The 27934-nt window shown below is 51.2% G+C and overlaps 1 protein-coding gene across 2 annotated transcripts in view; it reads left to right on the plus strand.

Annotated features, from left to right (window-relative positions):
• The window catches only part of LOXHD1 (lipoxygenase homology domains 1), a 75567-nt gene that overhangs the window by 41635 nt on the left and 5998 nt on the right, over positions 1 to 27934 (plus strand). The window contains exons 18-28 of one of the 2 annotated variants that reach the window (XM_028524904.2): positions 3473 to 3682; positions 3826 to 3961; positions 5330 to 5538; positions 6431 to 6616; positions 9496 to 9623; positions 11766 to 11883; positions 12783 to 12957; positions 14480 to 14665; positions 20458 to 20628; positions 25353 to 25485; positions 26841 to 27524. In XM_028524904.2, the coding sequence (XP_028380705.2) occupies positions 3473 to 3682; positions 3826 to 3961; positions 5330 to 5538; positions 6431 to 6616; positions 9496 to 9623; positions 11766 to 11883; positions 12783 to 12957; positions 14480 to 14665; positions 20458 to 20628; positions 25353 to 25485; positions 26841 to 27243 (2055 nt within the window). In that variant the 3' untranslated portion in view covers positions 27244 to 27524. Of the gene's footprint in view, positions 1 to 3472; positions 3683 to 3825; positions 3962 to 5329; positions 5539 to 6430; positions 6617 to 9495; positions 9624 to 11765; positions 11884 to 12782; positions 12958 to 14479; positions 14666 to 20457; positions 20629 to 25352; positions 25486 to 26840; positions 27525 to 27934 lie in introns of those variants that run through there. The other variant, XM_036010255.1, reaches the window with a different exon arrangement.

Consider the following 27934-nt stretch of genomic DNA (forward strand, 5'->3'; position numbering starts at 1 on the left):
CTATCTACTGGGGCACCAAGCAAGTCCTCTACTAAGCAAAGTGCTCTGTGGCCAAAGAAAGGCTGGAAAACTCTGCGACCTGAAGCCATCTAAGGCCCTATCAGCTCTGACATTCCGTGGTTTTACCAAAAGGAAGAAATCTGTCCAAATGTCCCTTCCCACCAGCTCAGCTTCTGTCTCTCAGCCCAGCTCCTCTCTCTTTTACGCCCTTTCTGCCGTAACCCCTTCACTCGCTCCTCAGCTTCTGCCCCGTCTCCCATTCACCGAAATCTGCTGGAAACCCCCACAGGCCAGGGTGATCAGAGTCAGGTAATTGGCTCCTAACCCAATTCGTGGTCTTGCCTGGGGCCCTGAGTGTCTGGGGATTTTGTGCATCTACCAGTGGGTGTTTATCGGGGCCTTCTTCGGCCTGACCCTCAGCCAAGCATGCCCTTTGGTGCTGAAACATTTGCTAAAGGCGAGGAGGAAGTTTGCTCTGGGACAAGGAAAGCAAGTGTCAGCTAAGTAGGTCTACAGCTAGCTGGTGGCCCCGTGAGCCAGTCCACCTGGAGGGAGCCCCACCCTGACCTCAGGGTCCCCGGGGAGTCAGGCCTCAAGGCTCCCATTCATTTGCTCCATTATCCAGATATGAACCGTTGTCCTTCAGCTCTGGCGACTCCTTCTGAAGCGGGAAGAGCAATGTGATAGCTACTTAGACCACTGGGCTGAAAAGCAGGTCAAGACATACGTAAGAACACTTTGTATCAGGGAGAAATAATTTCACACCCACACACACACAGACACTCACTCACACCCTCACATACATGCACGATATAATTTTCCCTGCACTTGTAGGGTAGTTAATCGTAAGCCTGTCTGTTTTGGAAAAACGGAATGCCAAAGAGGTCAAGTGACTCACTCACTGGTGCCCCTGGTTCTACAGTGGGGATGTGATCACCAGGCTCACTTGCACGTGCTGCTGCGGAACGTGGCAGTGCTGAGCAGCGGTCAGGCGCCCGACCCGCGGCTGGGGCCCGACCCCCTGGCCTCACATCCTGGCTCTGATGCCTACTAGCTGCGATCTTGGGCACGTCACTTAGCAGAGAGATCTACCTCAGTTTCCTTTGCCATATAACAAGTTAACTTCATTAAAACACGTGAAAAGCCTAGAACTGTGACCGGCGTGAAGATGGCTCTTTGTTAGTGATGGGCGTTGGCAAGGCTTGGGAGAGCACACTTTTCCACCTTCTCTGGTGCCTGGAGCAGATGCCTGGTAAATGCTGGTACCAGGCGCGAGGCTGCTAGATACATTTTGGTTCCTGGCTTTATGCACTGAGCCTGGGACAGAGTAGGCACAATGGATGTTTGTGGAGTGAATAAATGAATGGAAGCATTAATGAAGGCAATACCACCCAGTCTCCTCTGTGTGTAGAGTCGGATTTTCTTCTCTGTTAGCAATCGTGGTATCACAACAGAAGTCTTTGCTCCCTTCTGCCCAGGCCTTTCTCTCCCTGTCCTCCGGTTTTGACGTCCCACCAGGGAGCTGCAACTACTGCTGGCCCAGTCCCTGATGACTTATGTGGCTTTGCGTTCACTGCTGACCATCTCAGAGCTTCCATATCTCGACTCACTTGCTGCAGAATCCAGGAGTCATCCCTGACACCCCTCTTCTCTCAGTGCCCCCTCCCCACCCACATGCCATCAGTCACCAAATCGTGAAGATTCTCCCTTCTAAATTTCAGACCAGCCTGGTCAGCTCCATCTCCACCCAGTCCTTTCTTATCTCACCTAACGTACTGGGCCAGTCTGACCCCCTGCCCCCAGCCCCTGAAATCCAACCCATCCTCTGGGCTTCCCCAATTTACCTGTTCAAAGCAGACAGAGTCACTCTCTCACTTTAACCACCAGGGGCTCCTCACCCAACCCAGATCCCGCCTAGCCCTGCATGGGATCACAGGCCTGCATGGCTCCCAGCCCCGCCAGCTTGTGCGGAATGCCCCTTGCAGACCCCGGGCCCCAGTGTCCAGAATGCCCCACACTGACCCCTGACTCCAAGTCCTCCTGAGGCTTTTCTCTGTGCCCGTGTATAGGTGCCCATTAAAAATATATCATGCTGTTCTGTGGTTTTAATTTTTTACATAAAAGGCATCGTCCTATGCGAATGCTTCTTCGGCTTGCCTTGGGCATGCAATGGGACACCTGGGAAGTCTTCTGGGTCAGGGTATTCCAACATAAACAGGGCTGGCTCATTCTCTGTGACCACTACACACATAACATTCTGCACACGACACTGACATTGTTATTTGGCTGCTCTCCAAGCACTGAACACCTATTTATTGGCTCCCAATTTTCCACCATAGAAATTACCCTGCAACAGATCCTTGCTCACATACAGAGGTGTCCCCCAGGACAGGTGCAAAGACGTGGCACTGCTGTGCCATGACGTGTGCCCACGGCTGCTCTAAGGGACTCAGTCACTCGCCGGTGCCCCAAGGCCTGCACAAGTCTGCACCGGCCCTCGGCCAGGCACCATTCGCCTGCAGATCCCTCGGTCCCAGCTACCTGGAAGACCCAGCCCCTCTCTTCGGCTTAATGCCTCCCCCTGGGGAATCTACCCAGCCCTGCCTCTAGTCCTCCCACGGGTGCTGCCTCCACCACCTGGGCTTCCCCAGGGAGGAGCAGAGGGCATCCCGCACTATTTATCTCTGGGGCCCCATTGCTCTGTACAGCGGATCTTTCAGAAGAAAAGTGGGTGTCATTCACGGTTACCTGTCCCTCTTCCTCCTCCTCCTGCCACATTCAACGTGTGTTTTGCCTGCACTTCCCCCAAGGCCTAGAACCCCGCATCTCACTGAACAACCCTCAGAGAATCCAGTTACCCAGCTGCGTCATGCCACCTTCCTGAAGCTACTGTCAGGGACACAGAGGAGGGCTTTGTGTCACACCCCACACAAAATCCTCCCGAGCCCACGTCCCAGATGCTGTGCCCCCACTCTCCTCAGCCTCGCCTCCACCCGAGACTGCAGCCCAGAGGGCTGGCTCCTTCAGCTGCCTGCCGGCTTCCCCGTGGAAATTTCACAGCCCGCCCATCATTCAGAAGGGTTCTACCTCTCCCTCAGCTCTTCCCCTCCAGCCTCCAACCTGATCCCGTGCTGATACTCAGCACAACTGAGGGTGTCCGGTTACCAGGACAGGGCCCAGCACCCTCCTCCGTCCCCTCGCACTCCCACACGCACAGCTCGCCGGAGTCCGTCTTCCGGACACCCCCAGGGAGTTCCCAAGGGAACTGGAGCGCCATCAGGGCCACTGTGCCGTGAGGCCTCGGTGCACCAAGCACTCCGTGTTAGGGACCCGGGCCTGGAGGGCTGGCTCCCCAGCTGGGTCGGGCTGCGCAGCTCAGCCGCTGAGGGGTGGGGAAGTTGCCCGATGGAGGGGTTGGAGTGAGAGGAGCGGGGAGCACCCCCACTCAAGTCCCCCCCTCTGCACTGCCCAGGCCGACACCTTCATCATCGAGGCCGCCGACCTGGGCGTCATCTACAAGATCAAGCTCCGCCACGACAACACGAAGTGGTGCGCGGACTGGTACGTGGAGAAGGTGGAGATCTGGAACGACACCAACGAGGACGAGTTCCTGTTCCTGTGCGGGCGCTGGCTGTCGCTGAAGAAGGAGGACGGGCGGCTGGAGAGGCTCTTTTACGAGAAGGTGCGTGCGAGGCGGGGGAGGGCGGGCTCGGCCGCGGCCTGCTGTGGTCATCCTCACCTGGAGGGCGGGGGAGGGGGGGAGGCCCCCCGGGGCGGGAGGCGCCGGAGCTGGGACGGGCCTGGGTGTCCCTGCTCTTCCCACAGGAGTACACTGGGGACCGGAGCAGCAACTGCAGCAGCCCGGCCGACTTCTGGGAGCTCGCCATGAGCTCCAAGATGGCCGGGGTCGACGTGGACACAGTGACCGGGATTATGGCCAACTACGTTCAGGACGGCCTGGGTAAGCCCAACGGGGGGCTCCTCAGAGCAGGAGCAAGCGCGTGGCCGTGTGCTTACGGTGTCCGTGGACAGGCCATGCGTTAGCCGCGCCGTTACCTGACTTACGGCGAGGTCAAGCCCCACGTGACAGCACCAAGTGGTGCACAGGCTTGGTGTAGGTGGCCCTGGACGATGAAGGCGTCTAACGTACTATCTAATGTCTTAAAATTTACACACAGTTTTCACACCTATTGCCTATTTCCGTCCCCACAGCAGCCCCGAGGAGGCAGGGACTAGCCTGGTATGACAACCTGATGCACTCTGCTCAGAGCCAGGCCATGGGCAGGAGCAGAAAACAGCGCAGGTAATGCCAGCCAGGGAGGTCTAGTTTGGAAACTTTTCAGAGAGGTACAGGAATGCATAACCTATAACCCACTGTACCAGGGCGGTGTCTCCCAAGCTACTGAGGAAGATGGGCCAGGAAAAGACTTTCCAAACTTGTATCAATTGGTTAACTGCAAGTGACAGAGATGTAAAGATAGTGACTTAAACAATTGAAGGGTTTTTCTTTTCTCTCACATAGAAGTTCAAGGGTAGGCAGTTGGCACTAATATAGCAGCTCCAGTGAAGTCAGGGATCTAGGCTCTTTCAACTTAATCACTTTGGAAACTTCACAAGTAGCTTCCAGTAGCTTAACAGTTACTCATGTTGCCAAAAGGACTGCTAGAGCTCCAGCCATTACATTCACACCCCAAGCAGAATGAATGGAAGGGTAAGAGGCAAAAAGGGCTCCTCCTTGTTGAGTCAGACTCTTTTGAAGCAATTTTCCCAATGACATCTGCTTACCTATCGTGACCACCCCCAGCTGCATGGAGAACGGATACTAGATGGACAACTAGAACTCTGTGCCACATTACCTGAGCACGTTTTTTATGCTGATTAGGCTGGTTTAGTGTGGAAACAGATGCTTTCTGGGATTTTCATTTACCATGTGACATATATAATACTCTCTATTATCCTTCCCTAAATTGCTATCTCCTGTGAGGCCTTGGTTTGGCCAATGTCATTTTTGCTGACATAGTGAGGTTTTCAGGCATCCCCTAGACTTGGGGGGAAGTTCTTTTTCTTACTCCACTTCACATGGGTGCACAAGGTACAGTGAGGTTTTCCTGTGGCGAGGACATTCTCTTTGATCTTCATTTGGGGGTGGCTGACTCCCTCCCCCTTAGACAGTAGACACTCACCAGAGATCACTTGCCCTCCTAGAGTGCTCCTTTGCGCTTTGTCTCGGAGGCAGGGAGACGAAGTCTCCACGTCTCACTTCCCAGTCTGCAATGCCATGCTGGTCTGCCTGGCCTGTCGTAAGGCTGGGCCCCCTGATCTCTTGCAGTCATTCCCTACTATGTGTCAGTCACCACTGGGAAGCACAAGGACGCAGCCACCGACAGCCGGGCCTTCATCATCCTCATTGGGGAGGACGATGAGGTCAGTAACCGCATCTGGCTGGACTACCCCGGAGACAAGAAGGGCTTCAGCTGCGGCTCCGTGGAGGAGTTCTACGTCGGAGGCTTGGATGTCGGCGTCATCAAGAAGATAGAGGTGCTGTCCCTGGGGCCTCGGGATGGTGACCACCCCCAGGGAAGGAAGGAGCTGACTTGTACATGGGGTGGGGGAGAGGGAGAGTGGGGAGTGGGCAGAGCAACAGACCTGAGGCCCCCCTCAGAGCAGGGAGCAGGGGAAGACCCCCTGGCCTCTGCCATCCCCTTGGGTGAATCACCCACCCCTCCACATCCCCGTTTTCCACCCGCCCAATGGGGGTGCCTTGTGTGTTCGTTTTCTGTTGCTGTGTAACCAGTGACCGTAAACACGGTAACATAAGCGCACACAGGTATATTCTCTCAGTTTCCTGGGTCAGGAATCCAGCAGTGAGTTAGCTGGTTCCTCCTCCCAATGTGCCACCGAGCTGAAATTAAGGTGCCACCAGGGCTGTGGTCTCCTCTGGGCTTGGGGCCCTGTGCAAAGCTCACTGGGATTTGGTGAAAGCTATTTCCTTGTGGTTGGAGGTCTGAGGCCTCTACTTCCCAGAGGCTGCCCACGTTCCCTGCCATGTAAGCCCCTCCAAAACATGGCAGCTCCCCCAAAGCCAGTAAGAGGTGATGTCTCCTGCTTCAGGTCTCTCTGATGTCTAGACCCTCTTAGAAAAGGGCTCACCTGATTAGGTCAGGCCCACCCAGAATAATCTTTTTATTAACCCAGTCTTCTGATTAGAGACCGTAATTATATCTGCAAAATCTCTTCCCCTCGTGGGGGGCACTCGGGTCAGTGAGCCAAGAGCACATTGGAAGGAAGCACCGAGGGAGGAGACTGCAGAGCCTCCTGCAGGAGAGGGAGGCTCCTGAATGACCTGGGGAAGGGGATGCGGAGCACGGCAGGGAGGGCTTCCTTCCCAGTCGTGTCCAGGTCCTCACGGCCCCCGTGTATCCCCTCACAGCTGGGCCATGACGGGGGGTCCCCTGAGAGCTGCTGGCTGGTGGAGGAGCTGAGCCTGGCTGTGCCGACCCAGGGCACCAAGTACACGCTACGCTGCAATTGCTGGCTCGCCAAGGACCGAGGTGATGGCGTCACCTCCCGGGTCTTCGACCTCCTGGATGCTACGGTGGTGAACATCGGGGTGAAGGTGTGGAGGGGCCTGCGTGTGTATATGCCTTGCGCAGCTACAGCAGTGTGCGCCGGGGTGGGGGCGGGGCAGCGGTAGGGAGATGAACATGAGGGAGGCAGGGAGCTCGTCACCAGGGCATTGGTGGGGGCTGCAGCCTGGAATGCCAGCCACTTGCACTGTGCTTGGAGCGGGGAGACTTGAGTCTCTTCTGGCCTGCCACTGCCTGACCTCGGGTAAGCCATTTGGCCTCTCTGGGCCTTGGTCTTCTCAGATAGCACACGGAGATGGTGTTTTCCATTCTGTTCCATGTAAAGTCTTAGCTAATACAATCGTGAAAGGTCCATGATGAGCTTTGCAAAGTAACAGCTCCACTTAGATGCTCAGAGTCGTTATTCTCCAAGTGTGCTCCATCAGCACCGGTAGGACAGTGGTGGGGACAGAGGGCGTTTGGGATTCTGTGAGCTCTGGGTCTCAGAGTGCAGTGAGAGCTGTCTGCACAAGACCCTCCTTAGGTAGAAAAGGCTGGAAGGCAGGAGCTCTGTGCTCCTATCCTGGCTCCACGTCTCACTGGCTAAACGACCTGGGATGAATTACATAAACTCACAGGTCAGAGCTGGGCAGGAGGCAGATGTCTGGGTGCTGATGCCCAAGGAAACACGGCCAGTTGGCAGCCCGGAGGCCTCTGGTTCATGTGACCACACCGGCTTCTTTTCTCTCTAAAAAGCTGTGGGGTCAACAGAAGGTTTGAGTCCCCATCTCTGTTCCTGAATCCAAACCAACAGGGTTTGGGTCAGCAGCTGTCCCACAAAGGAAGAAGGAGTCAGCCTGCCCTGAGTGTGCCCTGCTACACTGTCTTTGGAAATAGAAGGGAGGGCTGAGTGATGGGCTGTAAAAGCCTTGACAGGCAGGAGGGTGGGTGCCTGTCCCTCCCTCACTTGAGAGCCAGAGGACAGAACTTCCTACAATGTAGACGGCCTCCCTCCCTTCCCCAGACATCTCCATCTGTGGCCAGGCAGTCTGCGTGGGTGAGCACACAGTTCATCCAGGGACCTCTGTCCTGACCCAGTTCCAGCATGCACGTGGGTATGTGTGTGCCTGCGTGTACACCACCCACCAGCACCCACCCCCTACCCCCCACCCCGACTCAGTGCAGCTGTATCACCCTCTGAGCCCTTTGGTCCATGGAAATCCAGGCCCACTCCCTGTTAATCATATTACAAAGTGCATGTTACGTATTGCGGGTTGTCCTGACCAGTGTGGCTCCGTTTGGCCTTGTTCCACAAAGCAAAAGGCTGTCGGTTCGATTCCTGGTCAGGGCACATGCCTGGATTGCAGCTTCGGTCCCCAGCTGGGGCATGTATGAGAGGCAACCGGTCAAAGTTTCTCTCCCCGTCCTTCTCCCTCCTTTCCTCTCTCTAAAACTAAATAAATAAATCTATTTTCTTTAAAGCAAGAACACAGGTCTGTTACCTTACAAAGAACCACAGGGTTCTTTGGACCGGCCATCTCCCTAGGACATCTGATGTCAGACTGGATTTACAAAATCCCTGTTTCCGTGTTTCCTTCCGGAAACACGCCTGTGACATAAAAAGAGATGCGTCTGTGTGAAGGACAGAAACATAGACACGGAGAGCACAGGAGCCTGGAGGGGGCAGCCTTAAGGGGTCAATCTCCTTGAGACCACAAAGCACTCCTCTTGACCGTCCCACTTTTCATGCCTGTCTGGGGAGGAGCAAAGAGCGCCAGGCCCCTGCCTTCGCTCTCACTAGCTCCAGGCCCACCACAGAGGTTCTTGTTAGGTGGCCTAAGCGGATTTTTCTGGTAAAGCAAAGCACTCTTCCATTGCTCCCTCGGCAAACCTGCCCTCTGGGCCAGGCCTGAAAATACTACTTCTGATCTTGCAGTACCACAGCCAAAGTTCTAGCTGTTGCTTGACAAGCACCCAGTACCCAGCAGGCATAGCATTGGCGGCATGATCACTGTGATGAGTAACTTGGGCTCTGAGTTCTAGAACTTCTGGTTAGTGGGTACCAGGCACCTGCCCAGGTGAGAATACTATGTGGCAGCCACAGGGGAAGGGAAGGGCCAGGGGTGAGCAAAGGAGACGGTTGCCTGGCATTTTCTCGGCCATGTGGGCAAGCCTCTCCCGAACCTTTGGGACCTAGTTGCAAGTTGCTAGTGGTGAGAGGGAATGCAGTAAGAAGGCAGGACTAGAGGTCGCTGCAGGACTAGAGGTCATGGGCAAGGACGGCCCCTTTTGCCACGAGGCTGCCTCTCACAGGAAGAACCAAGGCAGGGGCTTCAGCGAGGGTTCTGGGGAGAGCTCACTGCTGCCTCCCTGTCTGGTGGAAACAAAGGAAATATACTGTTTCTTTGGAGTGAACCTCAGGCAAAAATGGCAAAATCCAGGGCAGCTGCTGCTTTCTGAGGTCATACTGCGTGGCAGGCCCCGTGTCTGTAGCTCTCACAACTCTGCAAACTGTTTATCCCCATTTCACAGTGGACAAAACAGAGGTTGGCAAGGGTGGAGCACCTGTTCAAGTTAAACCATCAGCTGGTGTGGGGTCTGGGATTCAACTGCCAGCCAGTGCGGGCTCTGGATGGCTCCAAAAGCCACACTGTCCTGCCACCATGTGCTGCTGGGATGCATGGACTTAGGCTGGGATTCGATTGACAAAGTAACCAGTTGATACTAGGACTCTCGGTCATGTTTCTGCTGCACACACGTTCTCTATCTGGAATGGAATTCCCTCTAGTGCTAAACTGGGCCCAGTGGGGGACTCTTTTCACAGCCACAGAGCTTGGAGAGAGTGTCATCTGGCCCTGGTGGGAATAAGGTAAGTCAGTAGGGTTGGTGGGTGAGACCAGGGCTCAGGACCCGCACCCTCTCATGGCAGGAGCTCTACGAAATGACTGTGTGGACGGGAGACGTGGTCGGCGGTGGCACCGACTCCAATATCTTTATGACCCTCTATGGCATCAACGGAAGCACAGAGGAAGTGCAGCTGGACAAAAAGAAAGCCAGGTACACAGGGGCCATCTCTGCCCTTGCCCCTCCTCCGCACATCCAGTTCTCCACTTTCTAACCTCACCTGCTTTCAACCAGATCGCTTCCCTCACACTCCCCTCGTACCTTGGGGCCTTCCAGCCTCCATACCTCTGTCTGTGTGACTCCCTCCTCCTGGAATGCCCCTCATCCACCCTGTCGTGTTTCAAGACCTTTCTCTTTCAAGGTCCAGCTCAAACCTACCTCCTCCAGGAAGCCTTCCTTGATTATCCCATTCCATAGCCCACCTATCCATCCTTCCTTTCTTCCCTCCCTCCCGCCCTAGAAATTGTTCATTGTAAGGTCTGCAGGTTAGTTGATAGTATTATGTTATTGTGAATCTCCTGAGCCTCTGGCTCAGTAGGACAAGCTGCTAAAATGGCTCTACTCAGCAGCTGAAGAGGTGACATCTGAGCAACATGGCCTTTGGCTGTCACTCATTCTCTTTCTATTTTAGTTTTCTCCTGTTCTCCACCCCATCAAAGTGCCCGACACCTACTCAGCATTAGTCTCTGCGACTGAGAACAGCCTGAGGCTAACCAGGGCCACAGCCTTAGGCTGGGAGAGCAACTAGTTTACTCAAGGGTTTAGGCACTAGGGGATACGACTCAAAGGCTGACCATTTCTCCAGTGGCAGCCCGCAGTGTGGGGGCCCCTCTGTGCGTCAGCTGAGGTGCCCTGGGGGGCCTGGGCAGCAGAATGTGGCCAGTGAGTTGTGGAGGGGCGAAGGGCCCGCGAAGAGGCCTTTTGCCCTGAGGGGAGGGGTCCATCTAGGTGGAGGTGGGATTTAGCCTCCAGAGAAGGGCGAGGGAGCCAAGTAATCCACACCTCCCTCTTCTAGAAAACAAGCTTACTTCTCCCCTTTTCCTTCACCTGCCCCACCGTAAGATGGAGTTGCTTGGCTAAATTCAGAGGGTGAAAACTAAAGAGAAATACAAAGTCAACAATTCTAAAGTTCCTTTGATCTGCAACATCGTACGCCTGGCAAGAACAAGGAATCAAATGAGTTCAAAGGTGATGTGAGGGGAATCTCCAGTATGTGATAGGAACTTGACCATGGACTTCGTGAGCACCTCCTTTAGTTTCCACGTGAACAGAGGCACAGACTGGGCTTAAATTGGAGCAGAAAGGATTTAGGGCAGACTTTTGGGAGAATATTTTTACTTTGAATAATCATGCAATACACATGAGCAAGTTATCCAAGGAGGCTGGGCTGCACAGCTGTCCTGCCACTGTCTTTAAAACTAGGAGTAGTTAGTTCCCAGTCTGTCACATTTGCAGTCCCAGTTCCACCGGCTGTGGCCCCTGCTTTTAAAAATGTGTCTTGCATTCAAGAAGGCATGACGATTGCCATGCAGGGTCATATCTTCAGTGCCACCTGCATTGCCCCCAGGGGCTTAGCAGCAGCAGCGGCATCTGGATTCAGCCAGCAGTCATGCACTCCATCAGCACTGAAGGTCGCTTTATATGCGCAGTACCGTGGGGAGGTTAGTGAGGGATAAAGAGCCCTGAGATGATGTGGTCATTCTGCAGGAAAGTAGTAGCAGCAACAAAAGCAATGTTGCTTTCTATGTACCTGCCACTCTAGGCCCACTGCCTTTAATTGTGCAGGTTGTGTATACATGGAAAAATGTGAATGGCACCATCTAGAGTTGTGCAGTGCACAACCTGCGCGCCCCCCTGCCCCCGTTCATGGCAGCCTGTAAAGCTTGGCAGGCAGGAAAGTCCTTCTACATTGCACGTTCTTTTCACATCCATTTGGTCCTTGTGACAAAATGGGTTGAGATTGCAGGGCTAGTGCCATTCCTGCCGACTGCAGATGAGGAAACCAAGCCCCGGAGAGAAGCTAGGACTGCTTAGGTCGCTAGCAGAGTGAGATGAGACCCAGAGCTGGTAGGTCTGGATGCAGGACTGTTTCCACCAGTCAAACTCGCTTAACTGAAGTATTTTGGGAACACACCTGGGGTGCCAGTGACAGGCGACTGGGGAGTCAGTGAGAACTGAGAGAGGGGCTGAGTGGGGGCCTGTTTTCTCCTTACCCTGACCCTGGTCTGTGGTGTGACCTGGGCCCCTCATTAATGGCCAGCCCCCCTTTCCCATGGCGCTGTGCTCCACCTCCAGGTTTGAGAGGGAACAGAATGACACCTTCCTCATGGAGATCCTGGACATCGCTCCATTCACCAAGATGCGGATCAGAATTGACGGCCAGGGCAGCCGGCCCGAGTGGTTCCTGGAGAGGGTAAACTGTCTGCACCCTCACTCTCCCTTCCACCCATGGCCCACGCCTCCCTCCTGCTCTTTCGGGTTGTCGGTGGACCTTGATAAAGTGCGAATGTCACCTTAGAGGGTTGTTCCACAAACCCAGCCTATATAATCCAATAGGCCCCTTTGATGTGAATTAATCAGAGGACATAGTTCTATTGATTTATGTCCAGTCAAAAACCAAATCAACTGTCCGCAAAAGCAGACAGAGACTTGAGGTGGACTTCTTGGAGGACGAGAGTTGGGAGCAGGGAGAGAGGAGCAGCAGGAGCTGGGACAGCACAAGGTCCCATGGTGGGAACTTCAAGTGCGACAGCGAGGTAGCTCTCGCTGTCCCTATGATCACTCAGTTAGGTGGCTGCCTCTTCCTCCTGCCTCTTGGATCTCTACTCCCCCTGGAATCAGTCCTTTCATCCCCCATCCATCAAAGGCCATCTGTCCTGAGTCCCCCTCAGGCCATGAGCAGATTTTTCTTGAGCCAACAATATGGTGCCCATGCCAAGGGCAATCTGGCCAGCTTTTCAGTACACTATTCCCAGGTGTTTATGCCTGACCGTCATTTGGTTGGCCCACTTTCTGTCATTCACTCAGCACACACTTCTTGTGCACAATCTTGGAAACATGTTTGGACAAACTGCCCACTTCCAAATCCCTGCACTAGAGTCATCCTGGTGCGGGTTTCCGACCCTGTGCAGGACACACAGGGCAGGGTCTTTGTCCTGGAGTGGGCCCCTTCCACATGCCTGGGGTCTAAGTCAGAAGAACCCATCTCGAGGGATTCTGGGCCCTTGGGGTTCAGCCAAAGGGGCTGTGTTAGTGGGTGGGAGGTTGGTGGAGGTGAGGGAGGGCATTCCCACACTGGGTCCTCTCACCCAGGTCCTGCTGAAAAACATGAACAGTGGAGACCTGACCATGTTCTACTACGGAGACTGGCTCTCCCAGCGGCAGGGCAAGAAGACCCTGGTGTGTGAAATGTGTGCCGTCATCAATGGGGAGGAGATGATGGAGTGGACTTCCTACACCGTCTCAGTTAAGACCAGTGACATCCTGGGTGAGTCGCTGGGTCCCCCCAGCTCCTACTGCCTCCTCTCACTGCTCTTGTCCCTCCTCAAGTTCTGGCTCAGTCCCTGGGCTCTGGTTGGGACATTTTTTTTACATGGCCTTCCAAAAGTTCATCAATGCAAGTCCTTTCCACAGTGTATTACTTTCTGTCTGGGCAGAAGTATTTCCTCCCAGTGACTGAGTTGGCTCTGTTGCTCCTCCCTCAGAGAAGGGAAGGAGAACATTGTTGAGCAGGATGGTCAGCAAATGGTCAGAAATGAAGCTTGATTAGTAGGTCCTCTGTCCTCCTGCTGTCCCCTAGTGCCGCTCACCCCAATGCTGTGCATCAGAGATGCCGCAGGTTCCTTCCCATGTCCCTGTACTCGGCAACCATCTTCGTGAGCCCAGGTCCCTAGCGTGGAGATATGACCCTGGGCCCTTGTGGGTCTGACACTGTCATGGAGCAAATGACGGTGAGGTTCTGTCAGCACGGGTGCTAGGAAACGCAGAGGAAGGCACAAAGGATCAGGGACAACGGTCATGGAGAGCTAAAATCTAGTCCAGAAACACAGACAGAAGCCACTGAGGCAGAGGGGCTCCCAGAGGAAGCCTTTCAAGCGAAAGCACTAGTGTGTGCAAAGGCCGTGCCACCTACCGCCTCCCCTATACCAAGCCTGCTCCCCAGGAGCTGCTGCAAGGAATCTGGCACACTCTTTTACACTAATCATAAATGGCTACTTTTGGATTGCCTTGTTGGCTCTGGTAGGGCCAACAGAGAAGCGTTTAGTCAAAGAAGTGAAGCTCTCACGGTAGGATTTCAGGCATAACTGATGGGTCAGTACAACTGGTAAAGTTTGTTTGGGGCCCCTCCCCTCTTCCTTTTCACCTCAATGTGAAGCCTTCACTCTTTTTACTTAAAGTTGCAAGCACACACATGTTTTCAAACCCCTCCATCCCTTCATGGTGTACCCTCAGAAAATAATTGATAAGTTTACTGATGACCACAGGGTACAGGTACACATCAAAAAAGCTTCACAGGGTCACCACTTCCAGAAGCACTTTTTAAACTGGGGTCAATACCTCTTTTTGGCTTAAGCAAATGATATGAACTCTAGTGTAGTGTGTCAACCAGAGGTAAATTTGGGGACCAAGAAACTTTCCTATTTCCTCTGAACCCAGAGTGGAGAGGAGGGAACTTGTATTTCTAAACTGCAAAGCCAGTCTACGTGGCATGCCTTGTAAGTATGGGTGTATGTCCCCAGAACTAGGTGAATTCTTGAACTAAACCATTCACACTTGCTAACTGGGGCTCTACTTGGCCCACCAGCATGCACAAAGCACAGAGATAAATGAAGGACAGAGTAGGAGATTCAAGAGTTCCAGGCCTTTCCAACCTCATCCCGGCCTCATTGACCCTGAACTCGCCTGTCTGCACACCTGGCTCCTCCAAGGATGCCAGTATACAGGCCAGAGCAAGAGGGCTGTGTGTCAGAGGGGCCCGCTCCCAGAGCCCTCGTCTTGTGCACTCCCAGGTGCGGGCACCGATGCCAACGTGTTCATCATCATCTTTGGGGAGAATGGGGACAGCGGGACCCTGGCCCTGAAGCAGTCAGCCAACTGGAACAAGTTTGAGCGGAACAACACAGACACGTTCAACTTCACTGACATGCTGAGCCTGGGTCACCTCTGCAAGCTGAGGGTCTGGCATGACAGCAAAGGTACCTCCCCCTCAAGGTCAGGGTGGTGGGGAGGGCAGGCCTCAGCTCTCCACCCAGACTCCTCCCCGTCTCCCTGGCTGCATGTTAACACTTCCACCTCAGGGGGGCAGGCAACTAAAAAACACTGATTGCTACCATTTGATGTTTCCATCAGTTAAAAGAGCCCATGTTTCTGGACAAATTTTCAAGATGAAGCTCAGTCCCTCCTGCTTTCTCCAAGGGGTGATGAATGGCTCTTAATTTTCTGTGACATTGGAGCATTGTCTTCCTGGTTCAGACATAACAATTAAGAAACAGAAAACTCACTTCCCATGGATTTTCTATAAAGGATTATGTTTGTTTACTTATAATAGCAAGTCTAAAATTAGTCCAATTTGCTTATAAATATTAATGGTGGAATAGGATATAAGTCAAGTGAGAAATTTATTTCTAACTTCAAAATACCCAAGGAAACTCTGTCACATCTGTAACTATGATGAAGTTCATGGTCTCAACATCTCTTTGGTGATTCTTCTGTTGTCTTCAGTCCACACTGACCTTCTTTTTTTCTGGCACTAGGCCTTTAAATTTTATTTTAATTAGAGAATATTTGTTAAATACTAAATTTCACCTCCTTGAGACACACTGCTTTCTGAATTCTTACTGTTCTCACTCACCCTGCCTGTCCCCTACTGAAACCAGACTTTGCAAAACTATCTGCTCAGAGCCTTCTCCAGTATTTCTGAGTCTCCCTCACAAGTGGCCTGGAACCATCCTGACTTTGTTTGTCTTTACTTCTCCCACGTCCTGGGGACCAATAAGTCTGTTGTGGTGACTGATGAAACCCAACTCGGCAGTTTGAAACTTCTCTTCCTAAAGAGCTAGACTATTTTGCTTTAGCATGAGTTGAACAGTTAAATATTTTCCATAACTGGGAATAAGCTCAGATTAGGCACAGAGAAAATAGCCAGTCTTCAAAGCAATACAATGACAATATTTGCACAGCACTCCCCAGTTTTCAAATCTTGGTGTGTCCACTCACTCAATGTTCACTACATGTCTGATGCTCAGTTAGGTATCAAAGATACAAACATTTGATCATTACAACCCCTTTGTGAATTACTATAGCAAAAGCACTTTGTTACCTGTCTTTTCTACAACCAAAAAATGTATTGAGGTCCAAAGAGGTTTGAATGCCTTACTCAGGACCACACGTCAAGAAAAGAATGCAGCCCAAGCAAACCCAGGCTCTCTGACGCTGTTCCGGTACACCATGCTATGCGCCAGTCCATCCTGCACCCTCACCCAGCCACTGTGCCAGTGGGTCCAAAAAGATGAGGAGATGAGGGCAGATTTGTCTACCTCTGTTCACTGTGACCCCCATAGGTGGTTGTTATCAGGGTCTATGGGTGTGTCTTATCGAGGAAAGGGTGTAGTGGATGGGGATACTTCTTACCTGTCCATTCTGGTATCATATTGACTCTGTCAGAAAGAACATGCTTGCAGAACATTCTCAAAATATCCCTGATGAACCTCTCCTCTTTTCCAAGAAGCAAACAAAAAGGTTCCCCTGAATTCTCTCCCACCCTCTCATCATCCATTATGATTGTCTTAGAACCAGTAGCAGATTGACTGGTGGTTGAAAGTCTGATGTAATAACAAGAGCCGTAATCATTAAGACCATCTGCTTCTGCAGACAGTTCACAAGATCAGGATGAGCTGCTGCCTTTGACACTCAACAAATGATCACTCAGTCAAGACAAACACTGCAGTGCTTAATTGGGCTGCCAGTGACTCAGGAAAAGCGCTGAGCCCCACTGTGTGTGCCACAAGCCTTATGAGAAGGATCTAGCTGGTCAGATTAATGGTGGTGGGGTGGGGATGGGATCTGCCTACCCTAACATCCATGCAGAGAGTCTCCTGTTGCAGTGCCCACACCTGATGCAAACCATTGTGTAGGAAGTGTAGTCCCAAGAATTGTGTCCTTGCCATCATCAGAAAGAAGTATATTGTATCCATGGGCTTCCAACTACTGCTGTGCTACCAACACACACCCACAAGATATTGGTGCTCTTGAGAGCAGAGGGGCTATGCAGAAAAAAGTCTCCCTCAGGCTTTGCTGCTGGATAAAAAAAATATTCAAGGCCACTGGGCCAAGATAAAGCACACCAAATCAGGTTGTAGTCCCATCAGAGAGCCTAAAGTCAACAGGGCTAACTGCAGCAGCTTCAAGTCCAGTGAGGCCAGATGGTCCAGCGTTATAAGTCTCAAGGTGACAAACTCATTTCTTTAACTTTTGCAGCTGGGGCTCCGATACCCCTGCAGGCAGTTCAGCAGCAATTGGGGCTCAGAAACCAACTATATTCCTCCAAGCTGGAAAAATAGGAAGACTCTAGAACCAAAATCATCATAGATTAACAGACTGTCTCATGTCCTCACTTCCTTACTGAAGGTTCTTCCTATTTCCTTACCTAACCAGAGCCCCTCCTGGAACAGTCATTGTATTTGTAACTACATGCTTTTTCCCTGTCTCTTTCGCTTGACTGTCAGCTCCCCAAGTACCATTGTCTTCTTCATTGTTCTTTCCCTAATGCCTATCAGACTGCTTATGATATAGGGATTTAATATAGTTTTAATAGGATTTATTTATACCCCTGTTTCGGTCCCTTAAATCCATTCTTGTCTTTTCATGACTCAGTCACAGGGAGCCTACGATTCTCCAGACTCAGAGTTTTTTCTCTTGCATTAGAACTTACAAAAATTGAGACCTGGCTGTGAATTTCAGGGTCCTGACTAGGATCTCTACCACCGGCTGCCAATCTCTGACACAGATTGTGTGCATATCTAGACTTTCTCTGTTTTTTTCATGTATGTGTGTGTGTGTATTTATGGCTATATATGTATATGCAAAAACCTGACAGTCGATTCTATCTCATCACCTACTGTCAAAACCCTGGAGGGAAAAAACGTGATTCAGCACCATGGACAGTGACACGCGGTGGTTTAAGTGCCAGGCTCTTCAAAGACTGATTTCCTCCCCTGGATAGCCCAAAACTATGGTATTACCTTGGCTTTACAATGACCGTTAGGGAAATCCTGAGTCATTCACATTATCCTCTTCACTTTGTAGGCAGAGAACTGGGCTTCTTCCCCTCCAACCAGACGTTGGATCTGAGAGCAGAGCCATATCGTTGGCAGGGAAAGGAACATTTCTGTATCCTCATTAAAACTCACATGGTTGGGATATTAGGGTCAGGAGAGGGACAGGAAGTCCAAGTTCTGTGCCTAACTTCTTCTTTATAGAAACTTTCTCCTCCAGAAATGGAAGTTTAAATGTTAATGTAAGTTAAAACAGCTAAACATGTCCTTAAGTGCTCTCTATGCCACACTTTTTCATATTTAGTTTAAAAATATTCATGCTACATTATGCTTCCTTTGCATAGAAATTTAGGAGGACAAATATATTTTGTTTGAGAGTTTTCCATACAAAAAAAGTTTGTAGACCCTGAAAAATCACTGTGTAAGTCAGATTATAAATGTTTAACTAACTTAATAGCATAGCAATCTTTTCTTTTTCTGAATCTACCTTTCTTTTTAATTTATCCAATGGTTCTTTTTATGAAAAATTTTAAACATACACAAAAGTGAAGGGAATATTTCAATGAACTTCCACATACTCATCACATAGATTCATCAGTTATGATTTGTCATACTTGCTTTACCCTTTTCTTTGTTTTTTCTTTCTTAATTTCTTTTTGGTTTCTGGAAGATATAAAATTAAATTCTAGACTTCATGTCATTTCATCCCAAACATATTTGTTTCTTTTTAAAAAATGAGCAATTTCTTGTGAAATCACAATGCCACCATAACACACAACAATAATTTCTTTCTGTCATTCAATTTTCAGTCCATATGCAAATTTCCTTAATAACATAAAAAATGTCTTTGTTCTTTGAGTTTCATTTGAATGATTATGCAAATAAGGTCCACACACTGCATTCAGTTGTTATGTCTCCTCAGTCCCTTTAATGGAGGACAGTGCCTACTCCCTTTATTTTTCTGTGCCGTTAACTTGTTGAAGAAACCAGGCCCGATGACCAATAGAATTTCCACATTCTAGACCTGTTTGCTTTTTCATGGTGTTACTGTCTCTTCATTCCCCATACTTTCTACAGTCTGAAAGCCAGCTCTGAAGGCTTGACTACATTCAGGTTCAACTTTCTTTGGCAAAAATATTGTATAGGTGGTATCAGTGCTCCTTTAAACTGGAACATGTGCACTTCATACTACACCACAGCAGCCTCACTCTTACTGATGCTCACATAGTGTAGTGGATCCAGGGACTGTCAGCCTGATTACTCCATTTGAAAGTCCCCCTGTAATTTTTCTTCTACTGGCTTCACCCAGTGATGATCTGTTAGGGTTACAAATGACAATTTTCTAATTGTCACTCCTTATCCCCTTATCAGCTAGAGTTTTCTTAAATAATTGTCTCTCAGGCTATTTGATTACTATGAAATATAGTTCATAGAGGGAAATCAAGATAAATGATTAATTCTTAGCTTTTATAATACTAAACAAATTATAATACAAGAGTGTTTATTTCATAATTCACCTTGCTCTTCTTCTTGCTTCCTCTGAAATGAAAACTCTCCTGAAATGAAGACTTTTTTATCATGAAATGGATTTACTTATCTTTTCTTCTGGATAATATAAATTTACAGAAACATAAAGCACTTCAGAAATAATCACCATCATAACCTGTCGTGCCACTGAAATTTCCTCCACGTGTGGCCCTTTGGCCTTCTGAGTTCTCAAGGACATTGAGGGATGGAGAATAACAGAACCGGTGTCTAGTGTAGACAGTATGCAGCTCACAGAATGAACGCACGTCGATTCATACACAATAGCTATAATTCGAAGGGAACACTTCTGAAGGAAACACTTCTGAAGGAAACCCTGCCAATTACAACAGAAGCAGCTGATTAGTTGATATTAGGGCAAGATGTGTCAGGCTTAACAACATACCCAACAGAAATTGCCATTTCTGGTCCCTCCTATGATTGTCAAATAAGTGATCTCAAAACCATAACATTTCCATTTGGCTTTCATTAAGCAACTACTACAAGCCAGTTGCTATGCTAGGCATTGAGGGAACAAAAACAAATAAGACCTGGTTCCTGCCCTCAAAAGCTCATGACCTAGGGGAAGAGACACATGTAAACAGGATGGTCAGGGCATGGCCAAGGCAGCTTCAGGGTGTCATCAAAGCAAGGAAGACACCTGATACAGGCTGAGTAGGCAATGGGAGAACGTGGAGAAGGTTTACTGGAGGAGGTGATGCCTGAACCAATTCTGTAAGAATAATGGGCGTGAGCTAGGTGGATGCTGGTGTCAAGAAGACAAAGGATTCATCCTTCAGCTTTATGAACTCTAAAAGGTCTATTTCTTGGCTCAGAGACCCCACTGGGACTTTGATAAGGCAATGAGCCCTAGCCTGGTAAAATACCTCTGTATAATTATAGCACAACCTCCTGAGGCCCACAGACTGCTTAAATCCCATACACAAATCCTCTAAGGTTCATGAACTCCAAGTTAAGGGTGTTTTCAGGAGAATTGTATTCTCTGGGCTAGAGGAGCCCTCAGAGGTCATATAACTCATCTAACCCAAGCCCTCTTTTCATCAACAAGGAGGCCCAGAGAAGACAGAGAACTTGTCCAGGGCCACACAGCCAGAGGGCCAGGGGCGTGGAGGTTTGAGAGGGGAGGAGGAGCATGCACATCTCCAGGCCCCACCATCTTTCTCCCGCAGGGATATTTCCAGGCTGGCACCTGAACTACATTGATGTGAAGGACAACTCCCGGGACGAGACCTTCCGCTTCCAGTGTGACTGCTGGCTCTCCAAGACAGAGGGCGACAGGCAGACAGTCCGAGACTTTGCCTGTGCCAACAATGAGATCCACGATGAGCTGGAGGAGACCAGTACGTGGGGAGATTGGTGGGCGTGGCCCTGCTGTGATGCTTGGGCTGAATCTTCAGTTAAATGAGAATCAGCTTAGGAGGGAGGTGGGAAACAGTGTTGACAAGTCTAAAGAAGGGACTGGTACAGCTGGAGGCAAATCAAATGGCAAATGAAGGGAATGCTGTTGGGGAGATGCATAAGCAAACCCTTTAGATGAACCTGGAGCAGCGAAGCTATTGGTATCAGGTCATGGCCCTGAATCCCAGGGATTAATTAGGGAGGAGGAAAACCTACTGGGGACAAGATCTCCCTGCCCTGAGGGCTGGGCTGGGAAGTTTGAAGCTCTCTCTAGTTTATTTTTATGTCATGGACTCCATCCAACTGATGCCTGTGGCAACAGCTGCCAAATCAAGCGTTCCTGGAAACAGAATGTGCGGGGCGGTGGGGGAAAGGGGGAGCCAGCATCTCCATCAGCCACCTTCTCTATGGTCCCTTCTTCAGGGGATATTTAAAGGGAAAGAGTAGTTGCCCCAAGGGTGGGTGGCCATCAGGACTAGGGAGGTGTTTCCTCAGTGCAGACACCAGGGCCTGGGTCCCACAGAACAAAGAAGCCTTGTCCAAGGTGGGGCCCAATGTGAAGAAAGGTTTTTCCAACCTTAGTTATTAAGATACCACTAGCTGTAATAAGAGATAAACCCCAAATCTCAGTGGCTTAACACAACACAATTTATTTCTCACTCATGTAATCGTCCACTGCTGGTGTTTGGCAGGAAGTCTCTCTTCCATACCATGGTTCAAGGACCCAAGCTCTTTTCACCTGTGCCAGCCATTTTCAACACACGGCCCCCACATTTCTTTCAGAAGGGAAAAGGGAAGGCTTTCTCCTCTGCCTTCTTAACACATTGACTCACTTTCTATTGGTGAGAACGAGTCAGGTGGCTTCACCTCAATGCAAGGGCACCTGGGAAATGTAGTCCCTGGCTGGACTACATTTCTGACTGACACTACACTGCAGAACGGAAACATGGATCTTTGGTGGAAAGCCACCTACCCATCTCTGCCCATCTCTGCCATACCACCCAAACTACTGAAAGGTGACATTAGCTGCTTTGAGAGGTATTGAGCACTGAGGTCCCTGGGAGCATTCAAATGAGGGACAAGCACCCATTTTCCAACTTATCTGTATGAGGTTTCCTGCCCTAATTTAGAGGGTGGACTCCTAGCTTCTGTAACTGCACTTACTGAGGAGTTAGGGGGGCCCAGGCTTAATTTAGATGCTATGAGTGATGCACACTGCTTTGTGACCCCAGGTTTATTTGTATTAACCTTTGTATGTGTGTTAGTCTCCTTGCACAACTGCAAGCTCCTAGAAGTCAGGGACGGAAGCACTCATGTGTGCAGCCTTCTGTCGGCTTTGGGACCTAACGGGTGTGCAGCTAGTGCTCAGTGAACAGAAGGAGGTGCCGTCCTTTTCCTTGGAGCCTCACAGTCTTGTTAGAGGGAGCAACTTAAGCCCCTTATGCAATAGGTATACTCAAGCCCCTTACACAGTGCCAAGATGAGCAGCAAAGGCTCCTCAGGCTATCAGCATCCAGGAGAGGAGATATCTGTGAGGCTTGGAGGGTAATCCCTGAGTCTCCCTCACAGATCTCCTGCCTAACAGTGGCCAAGACTGTGGGATTGGAGTTGGCAGGGAGATTGCAAAGGGTAGGCAGCACGGGTATTAGTTCTAGAAGGATGTGTATGAACTGGAGATGGAAAAGCAGGGACCAGAGCCTGGGAGACACCTGGGTCAGTCTGTCTTTGCTAGGAGCCTACAGGGGGCAGAGTGGCACCCTCTTACCCTGCCCATCAGGGCAGAGACAACCACACCTTTGTCCTCAGATGCAAGCTTACCCTGGAGAGAGCAAAGGATGCCACTGGACCCAAACAACCAACCCTCAGCTACCTTTACTTAACCATTGAACACCTACTAAGTGCCAGAGCCTATTCTGAGTTCTGAGGATATACCAACAAATAAAACAGAGACCCAGCCCACGTGGCACTTTCATTCATTGTCTGTGACCCAGGGGCATCTCTGGACACCCTCTCCTACTTGAACAGAGATTCATATGTGGAAAGCCCTCCACAACCTTGTTCTCATTATGTCCCCACAGTCTTCCCCCCACTTTGCCATGAGCCAGTGCATGCCTCTCTATCATGGGTAAGGAAAACAGAAAGCCAGAAAGGTGAATGGACACACCTAAGGCTCATTTGTGGCTAGTAGGACCCAGGTGGCCTGATTCTTAGCCAGGGACTCTGAACCACCACAGACAGACTTGTCAGGATTAAGCCTGGCTGCTCCTCCAGACTGACCCATCGTCCCACCTCATTATCCCCCTGTTCCCTGCCCTCACCTGCAGTTCTCATTAGCAGTTCCGGGAGCTGCTCCAGGCCCTCAGCAAACACTTGATTCATGTGTAGCTGAAGCTGAAAACCACTGGTAATCTTTAATTTTTAAAAGATTTTATTTATTTAGTTTTAGAGAGGTAGGGAGGGAGAAAGAAAGAGGAGAGGAACATTGATGTGAGAGAGAAACTTTGACCAGTTGCCTCTCACACGACTCCCTGCAACCCAGGCGTGTGGCCTGACAGGGAATCCAACTGATGACCTTCCAGCTCATAGGCTGGTGCTCCGTCCACTGAGCCACACTAGCCAGGGCCCACTGGCAATCTTTAAATAATACTGATGTCTAGGTCCTGCCCCCGGGGTGTATCATAATGAGCATGGAGGTTCCTTGAGCTCCCTGCTCCAAACCATTTCCTTACCAACTCCCAGGATCCAGTCTGAATCCACAGGGGTCTGGTTTGCGGGACACACCGTATCCTCTGCTGGGAACAAAGCTGGGAGCAGTGGGATTGCTCTCTGCCCTGGGATGGCGTCTAGTCCCCAACAGTGGCTCAGCCACCTCACATTGCTTGCTGCTCTAGGCTGGGCTCCACACATCCTGCCCTCCTGCAGGTGTTACATGCTCTCCAGGTATCTCTTCCCACGGTGGTCTACCCAGCCCTTTGCTCAGAGTCACTCTCTGTTGCAGATAGCAGAGATTCTCCTTGAGAAAAGTCACAAAGGTGAGGGGAGGCTGAGGGGCTGGGAGGGACATCACGGGGAGCAGCAGGCATAGCCATCTCTCTTCTTAACTGTCCTCATCACATCTCTGAGATAAAGGCACAGAAATAGAGCGACCCCTTCGGACCAGAACCCCACACCCTCACCAATGAATGTACTGCTGTCAGAGCTTCATGCATAGGGACACTCCAACAAATATCTGTTATGTCCTTCCGTGAGCCAGCTCCAGCCCTGGCCTGGCCCCTAGGGGTCAGGTCTGGATGTGGACTTCAAGCCCCAGTCGTGCCCCTCAGGCTCTTCTTATGCTTCTCTCTCTGCCTGGAACATGCCTCCATTTTCTGTGGATCATAGCCATGCCTCTTCTTCAAGCCCAAGCTGAAATGCACCCACTGCACGACAATTCCTGTGATCAGCCCCAAAATTCATTCATTCACTTAGCAACTATTTATTGAGTTTTTATGTGCTGGGCACTGTTCTGGGCATGTGGGATCTATCAGTGAGCAAAATGAAACCCTTGCCCTCCTGGAGCATGTGTTCAATAAATAAAATAACTAAATTACACAGCCTGTTAGAAGGAACTGGTGATAGGGACAAGAGATGATAAGAGGTAAGGCAAGCCAGGAGGTCTGAGGGAAATCAGGTTGCGATTTTATTGGTGGTAGTTGGGTCAGACCTCAGTGGGGTGGTAACATTTGAGTAAGAAATAGAAGCAGGTGAAGGAGTGAGCTAAACGAGTGTAGGGGGTGGAGTAGGGGGAGGGGGAGCAGTGCAGGCAGAGAGCAATCACTGCAGAGCTCCGAGGCAGAAGCACGCAGCCCCAGCCCTGGTGCTCCAGGAACAGCATGGGGGGAGGCAGAGTGACTGGAGGAGCGAGGCGGAGAGTTCTAGGAGATGGGGGAGGTAGCCAGGAGCCAGGTTTTCCCTCTTGGCCCGTGGTACTTTGGACCTTTGTCACAGGGTTACCACCTTCTGTCCTATGGTGTATGCGTGTGCGTCAGGGACTAGAGATTGGGTGCCAGTGTCAACCAGAGGCTAGCCCAGTCCCGACACTCGGCACCCATTTAACAAATGTTGGATGAATGAATGCAGACATGCTTGCGGGAAGTGAAGGAGAGGAGGCTGAGATGCTGAGCCTGACCCCCAGGTGAAAAATGAGACAAGAATGGGGAGTGGGACCCCTCGCTAGAGAGAGTGGAGGCTCTCCAGCAGCCTTGCCTGCCTGGGGCTCTCCAGTCCCTTTCTGTAGCGGCCCCTCCCCTCCTCCCTATCCTTTGCATTGGATCTTGCCCCGCATTGCTCTGCATCACAGGGGCTCTCCATCCCTGTCCCTGGGGGCCGGGCCCCAGCATCTGTTGGAAACCTGCTTCCTGGAGGCAGCCATGGCTGTTGCTTCACTCCCGGAAGCTACCGAGTTCACCAGGCAAAGAGGCTGCTACTATAAATAAAATAGGAACATCATTTCAGCCCCAAATCAGGGCAGATTCTATTTATATTGCCTCAAGTGTGGCGGTTTTCACCTGACCCGGCCACACCCAGGCTCGGTCTAAGACCTGATGTAGGTAGGGGCTGCAGGGAGCAGCCCTGATGGTGGGTGCTGCTCCCCCTCCTCTGACCTCTCCCACCCTCTCTACCGCAGCCTACGAGATCGTCATAGAAACGGGCAATGGAGGTGAAACCAGGGAGAACGTCTGGCTCATCCTGGAGGGCAGGAAGAACCGATCCAAAGAGTTCCTCGTGGAAAATTCTTCTAGACAGCGGGCCTTTAGGAAGTAGGAAGAGGGGTGCCCACAGGGGAATGGGGGTGGGTGGGGTGGGTAAGAGAGGGACCCCAAGGATCAACGCCCCCTGGTGGGAGCCGTAGGCATATTAATGGGCTTCAACTGCAAGTGCTTATTGAGTACCTACTGTGTGCCGACCCCATGGGAGCTGCCAGGGATGAAACAGGAGATTTGTAAAAGGGAGACCTAGGAGGGGACTGCCATTGAAAGTGCGCCCACCATAGGAGACTAGAGCTGAATTACTGCAGCCGCTACAGAGAAAGGGGAATTCTGTAACGTGATCCCTGTGCTTTTGGTCACTACACTGGCGATCGCAGTACAACGTACGTTACCAAAGGAACGAGTTGTCCACCGGGAGTTTACACAACGTTATATGTCAAATATATTTCAGTCTTTAAAGTGTTAATAGAAAGCTACAGCAATGATTAATTCATTGATTGATTGATTAAAGAGATCCTACTACGCTGCAAGACCCAGAATCACTGAAGACGTTTTCTGTCCCACGTCCACTCAGACAAGGAAGTCACAGGCTAGTTGGGAAGGAGGAGACCGGCCCATCAACGTGCAGAGGAATCATGGGAGACAGCACAGAATCAGGTGCCAGTTAGAAGGGAAGAAGGAAGTGAGAACCTCTAAGAGTCCTTATAGGGAAACCAAACTTGGGTCTCGTGCGAAGGGGCCTGTACTCACCACTCCCACTGGACAGACGCCCCTGGAGAATCTCACCCCGTCCCCTCATCAGCGCTGCCTCTGAGCGGCTCTGATGCCCACCTCACCCCCCACTCCCTCCAAAGCTGCTTAAATAAAGTCTCTCCTTCCCATAACCCACTACACCTTTTACTTAAACTCCCTCTAGGTCAGGATGAAGTCTGAACTCCTTTGATTGACACGTACAGACTGCTGCAGCCCCCTCCTTTCCCTGCAGTTCCCTCACTGAGCCCCACCTCCAGCCACGCCAGCACTCCCCGGAGATGTCCGTACCTCCCATCCCACGGCTTTGCTAAGTTGGGTCCACGTCAGGGGACTCTTTCCTCCCTCTCTCATCCCACCCCTTCCTCTGCCGAATGCCCAGGGCCCAGGGCCTCACACACCTCTCAGGTTCCTGTGCTGTTACCATCCACTGGCTCTGGGACCAGGCAGCAGGCAGGGCTTTTTAATGGTTGTGACTGTCTTCCTCCAAAACCAGTCTGAACCCCTCCAGAAGTGGGGGCCTGACATTGGCTCCTGCTTGGCATTCTATCCCTGTTGCTCCGACCAGAGCCTGGAATACAGTAGGTACTCGATAAATGCTTACTTCCTTTAGTGGGTGTGGTAGCTCTGATGGGCCACATCTTTATGTCTGGCAGGGGGACCACAGACACATTTGAGTTCGACAGCGTCTACTTGGGGGACATTGCCGCCCTCTGCGTGGGCCACCTTGCCAGGGAGGACCGCTTCATCCCCAAGAGAGAGCTGCTCTGGCACGTCAAGACCATCACCATCACGGAGATGGAGTATGGCAATGTGTGCGTATGTGCGTCCCCTGCCCCCCTGCAGGAGCCTGAGGCTGGACCACGGGCAAGACAGCATGGTGCGGGGGGTGTCCCCTTTGAGGCCAAGGTTACCTTGTTCGGGAAGCTTGTGAGGCAAAAAGGGAAGAGGCAGCTGCACTGGCTCCAGCACTATCGGAACCACAGGCCTACCCTGGGGGAGGGGACCAGACCAGGGGACCTTAGGTGCTCTTGCCTTTTATTCCATGGATGCTTTTGAAGAATGCTGAGCAAGTCAGACAGTGCCAGACAGCAGAGACTTGCCTCTCCCTCCCTTCCCATCGCTGTATAATGACAAAGAAGCACAGCTTTGAAGCCTGCTGCTTCCATGGTCACAGCGGAAGGCCACCGTCTGTGTGGGCAGGGTAGGGACAAGAGACAGCTGGGGTAATGTCACAGCCCACCTGCCTCCGAGGACCCTAGATAAGGAGCTTTGCATCTGCCCCACCGGGGTCTGCCTGGGGACTCAGGCATTTTTGGAAGATTAAGTGTCTTAGTTACTTGGGTAATATTCCGCAGTCATCAGTTTGACTAATTAAAACCACTTGGTAAACCACCTTGGAAGCCAGAAAGAGTCTGAGGCTCTGGAAGGCAGGAAAGACACTGCAAAGGAACCAGGGGAGGAGAAAGGGGAAGCTGAGGGCAGTGCTCGCCTCGGGGAGGTAGGCCTGAGGAGTGAGGGAGGGCCAAGGTCAAACTCTTGTTGGGGCACATCCCGTGCCCCCACAAAACTGCTGCTGGCCCCTCAAGACCCTTTGTGTCACTCTTGGGGCTTGCCCTGCCCTTGGTCACACCTTTCATGATAAGCGCACCGGAGGGAAGCAGCGCCAGGGACAGGCCTGCCCGCCGCAGGCAGGCCCCTCAGCTGCAGGCTCCAGCCTTGAGGAGCCCATGCTTCTCTGAGCAACGTC

The sequence above is a fragment of the Phyllostomus discolor genome, chromosome 9 (genome assembly GCF_004126475.2).
Source record: "Phyllostomus discolor isolate MPI-MPIP mPhyDis1 chromosome 9, mPhyDis1.pri.v3, whole genome shotgun sequence".
Lineage (NCBI taxonomy): Eukaryota > Metazoa > Chordata > Mammalia > Chiroptera > Phyllostomidae > Phyllostomus > Phyllostomus discolor.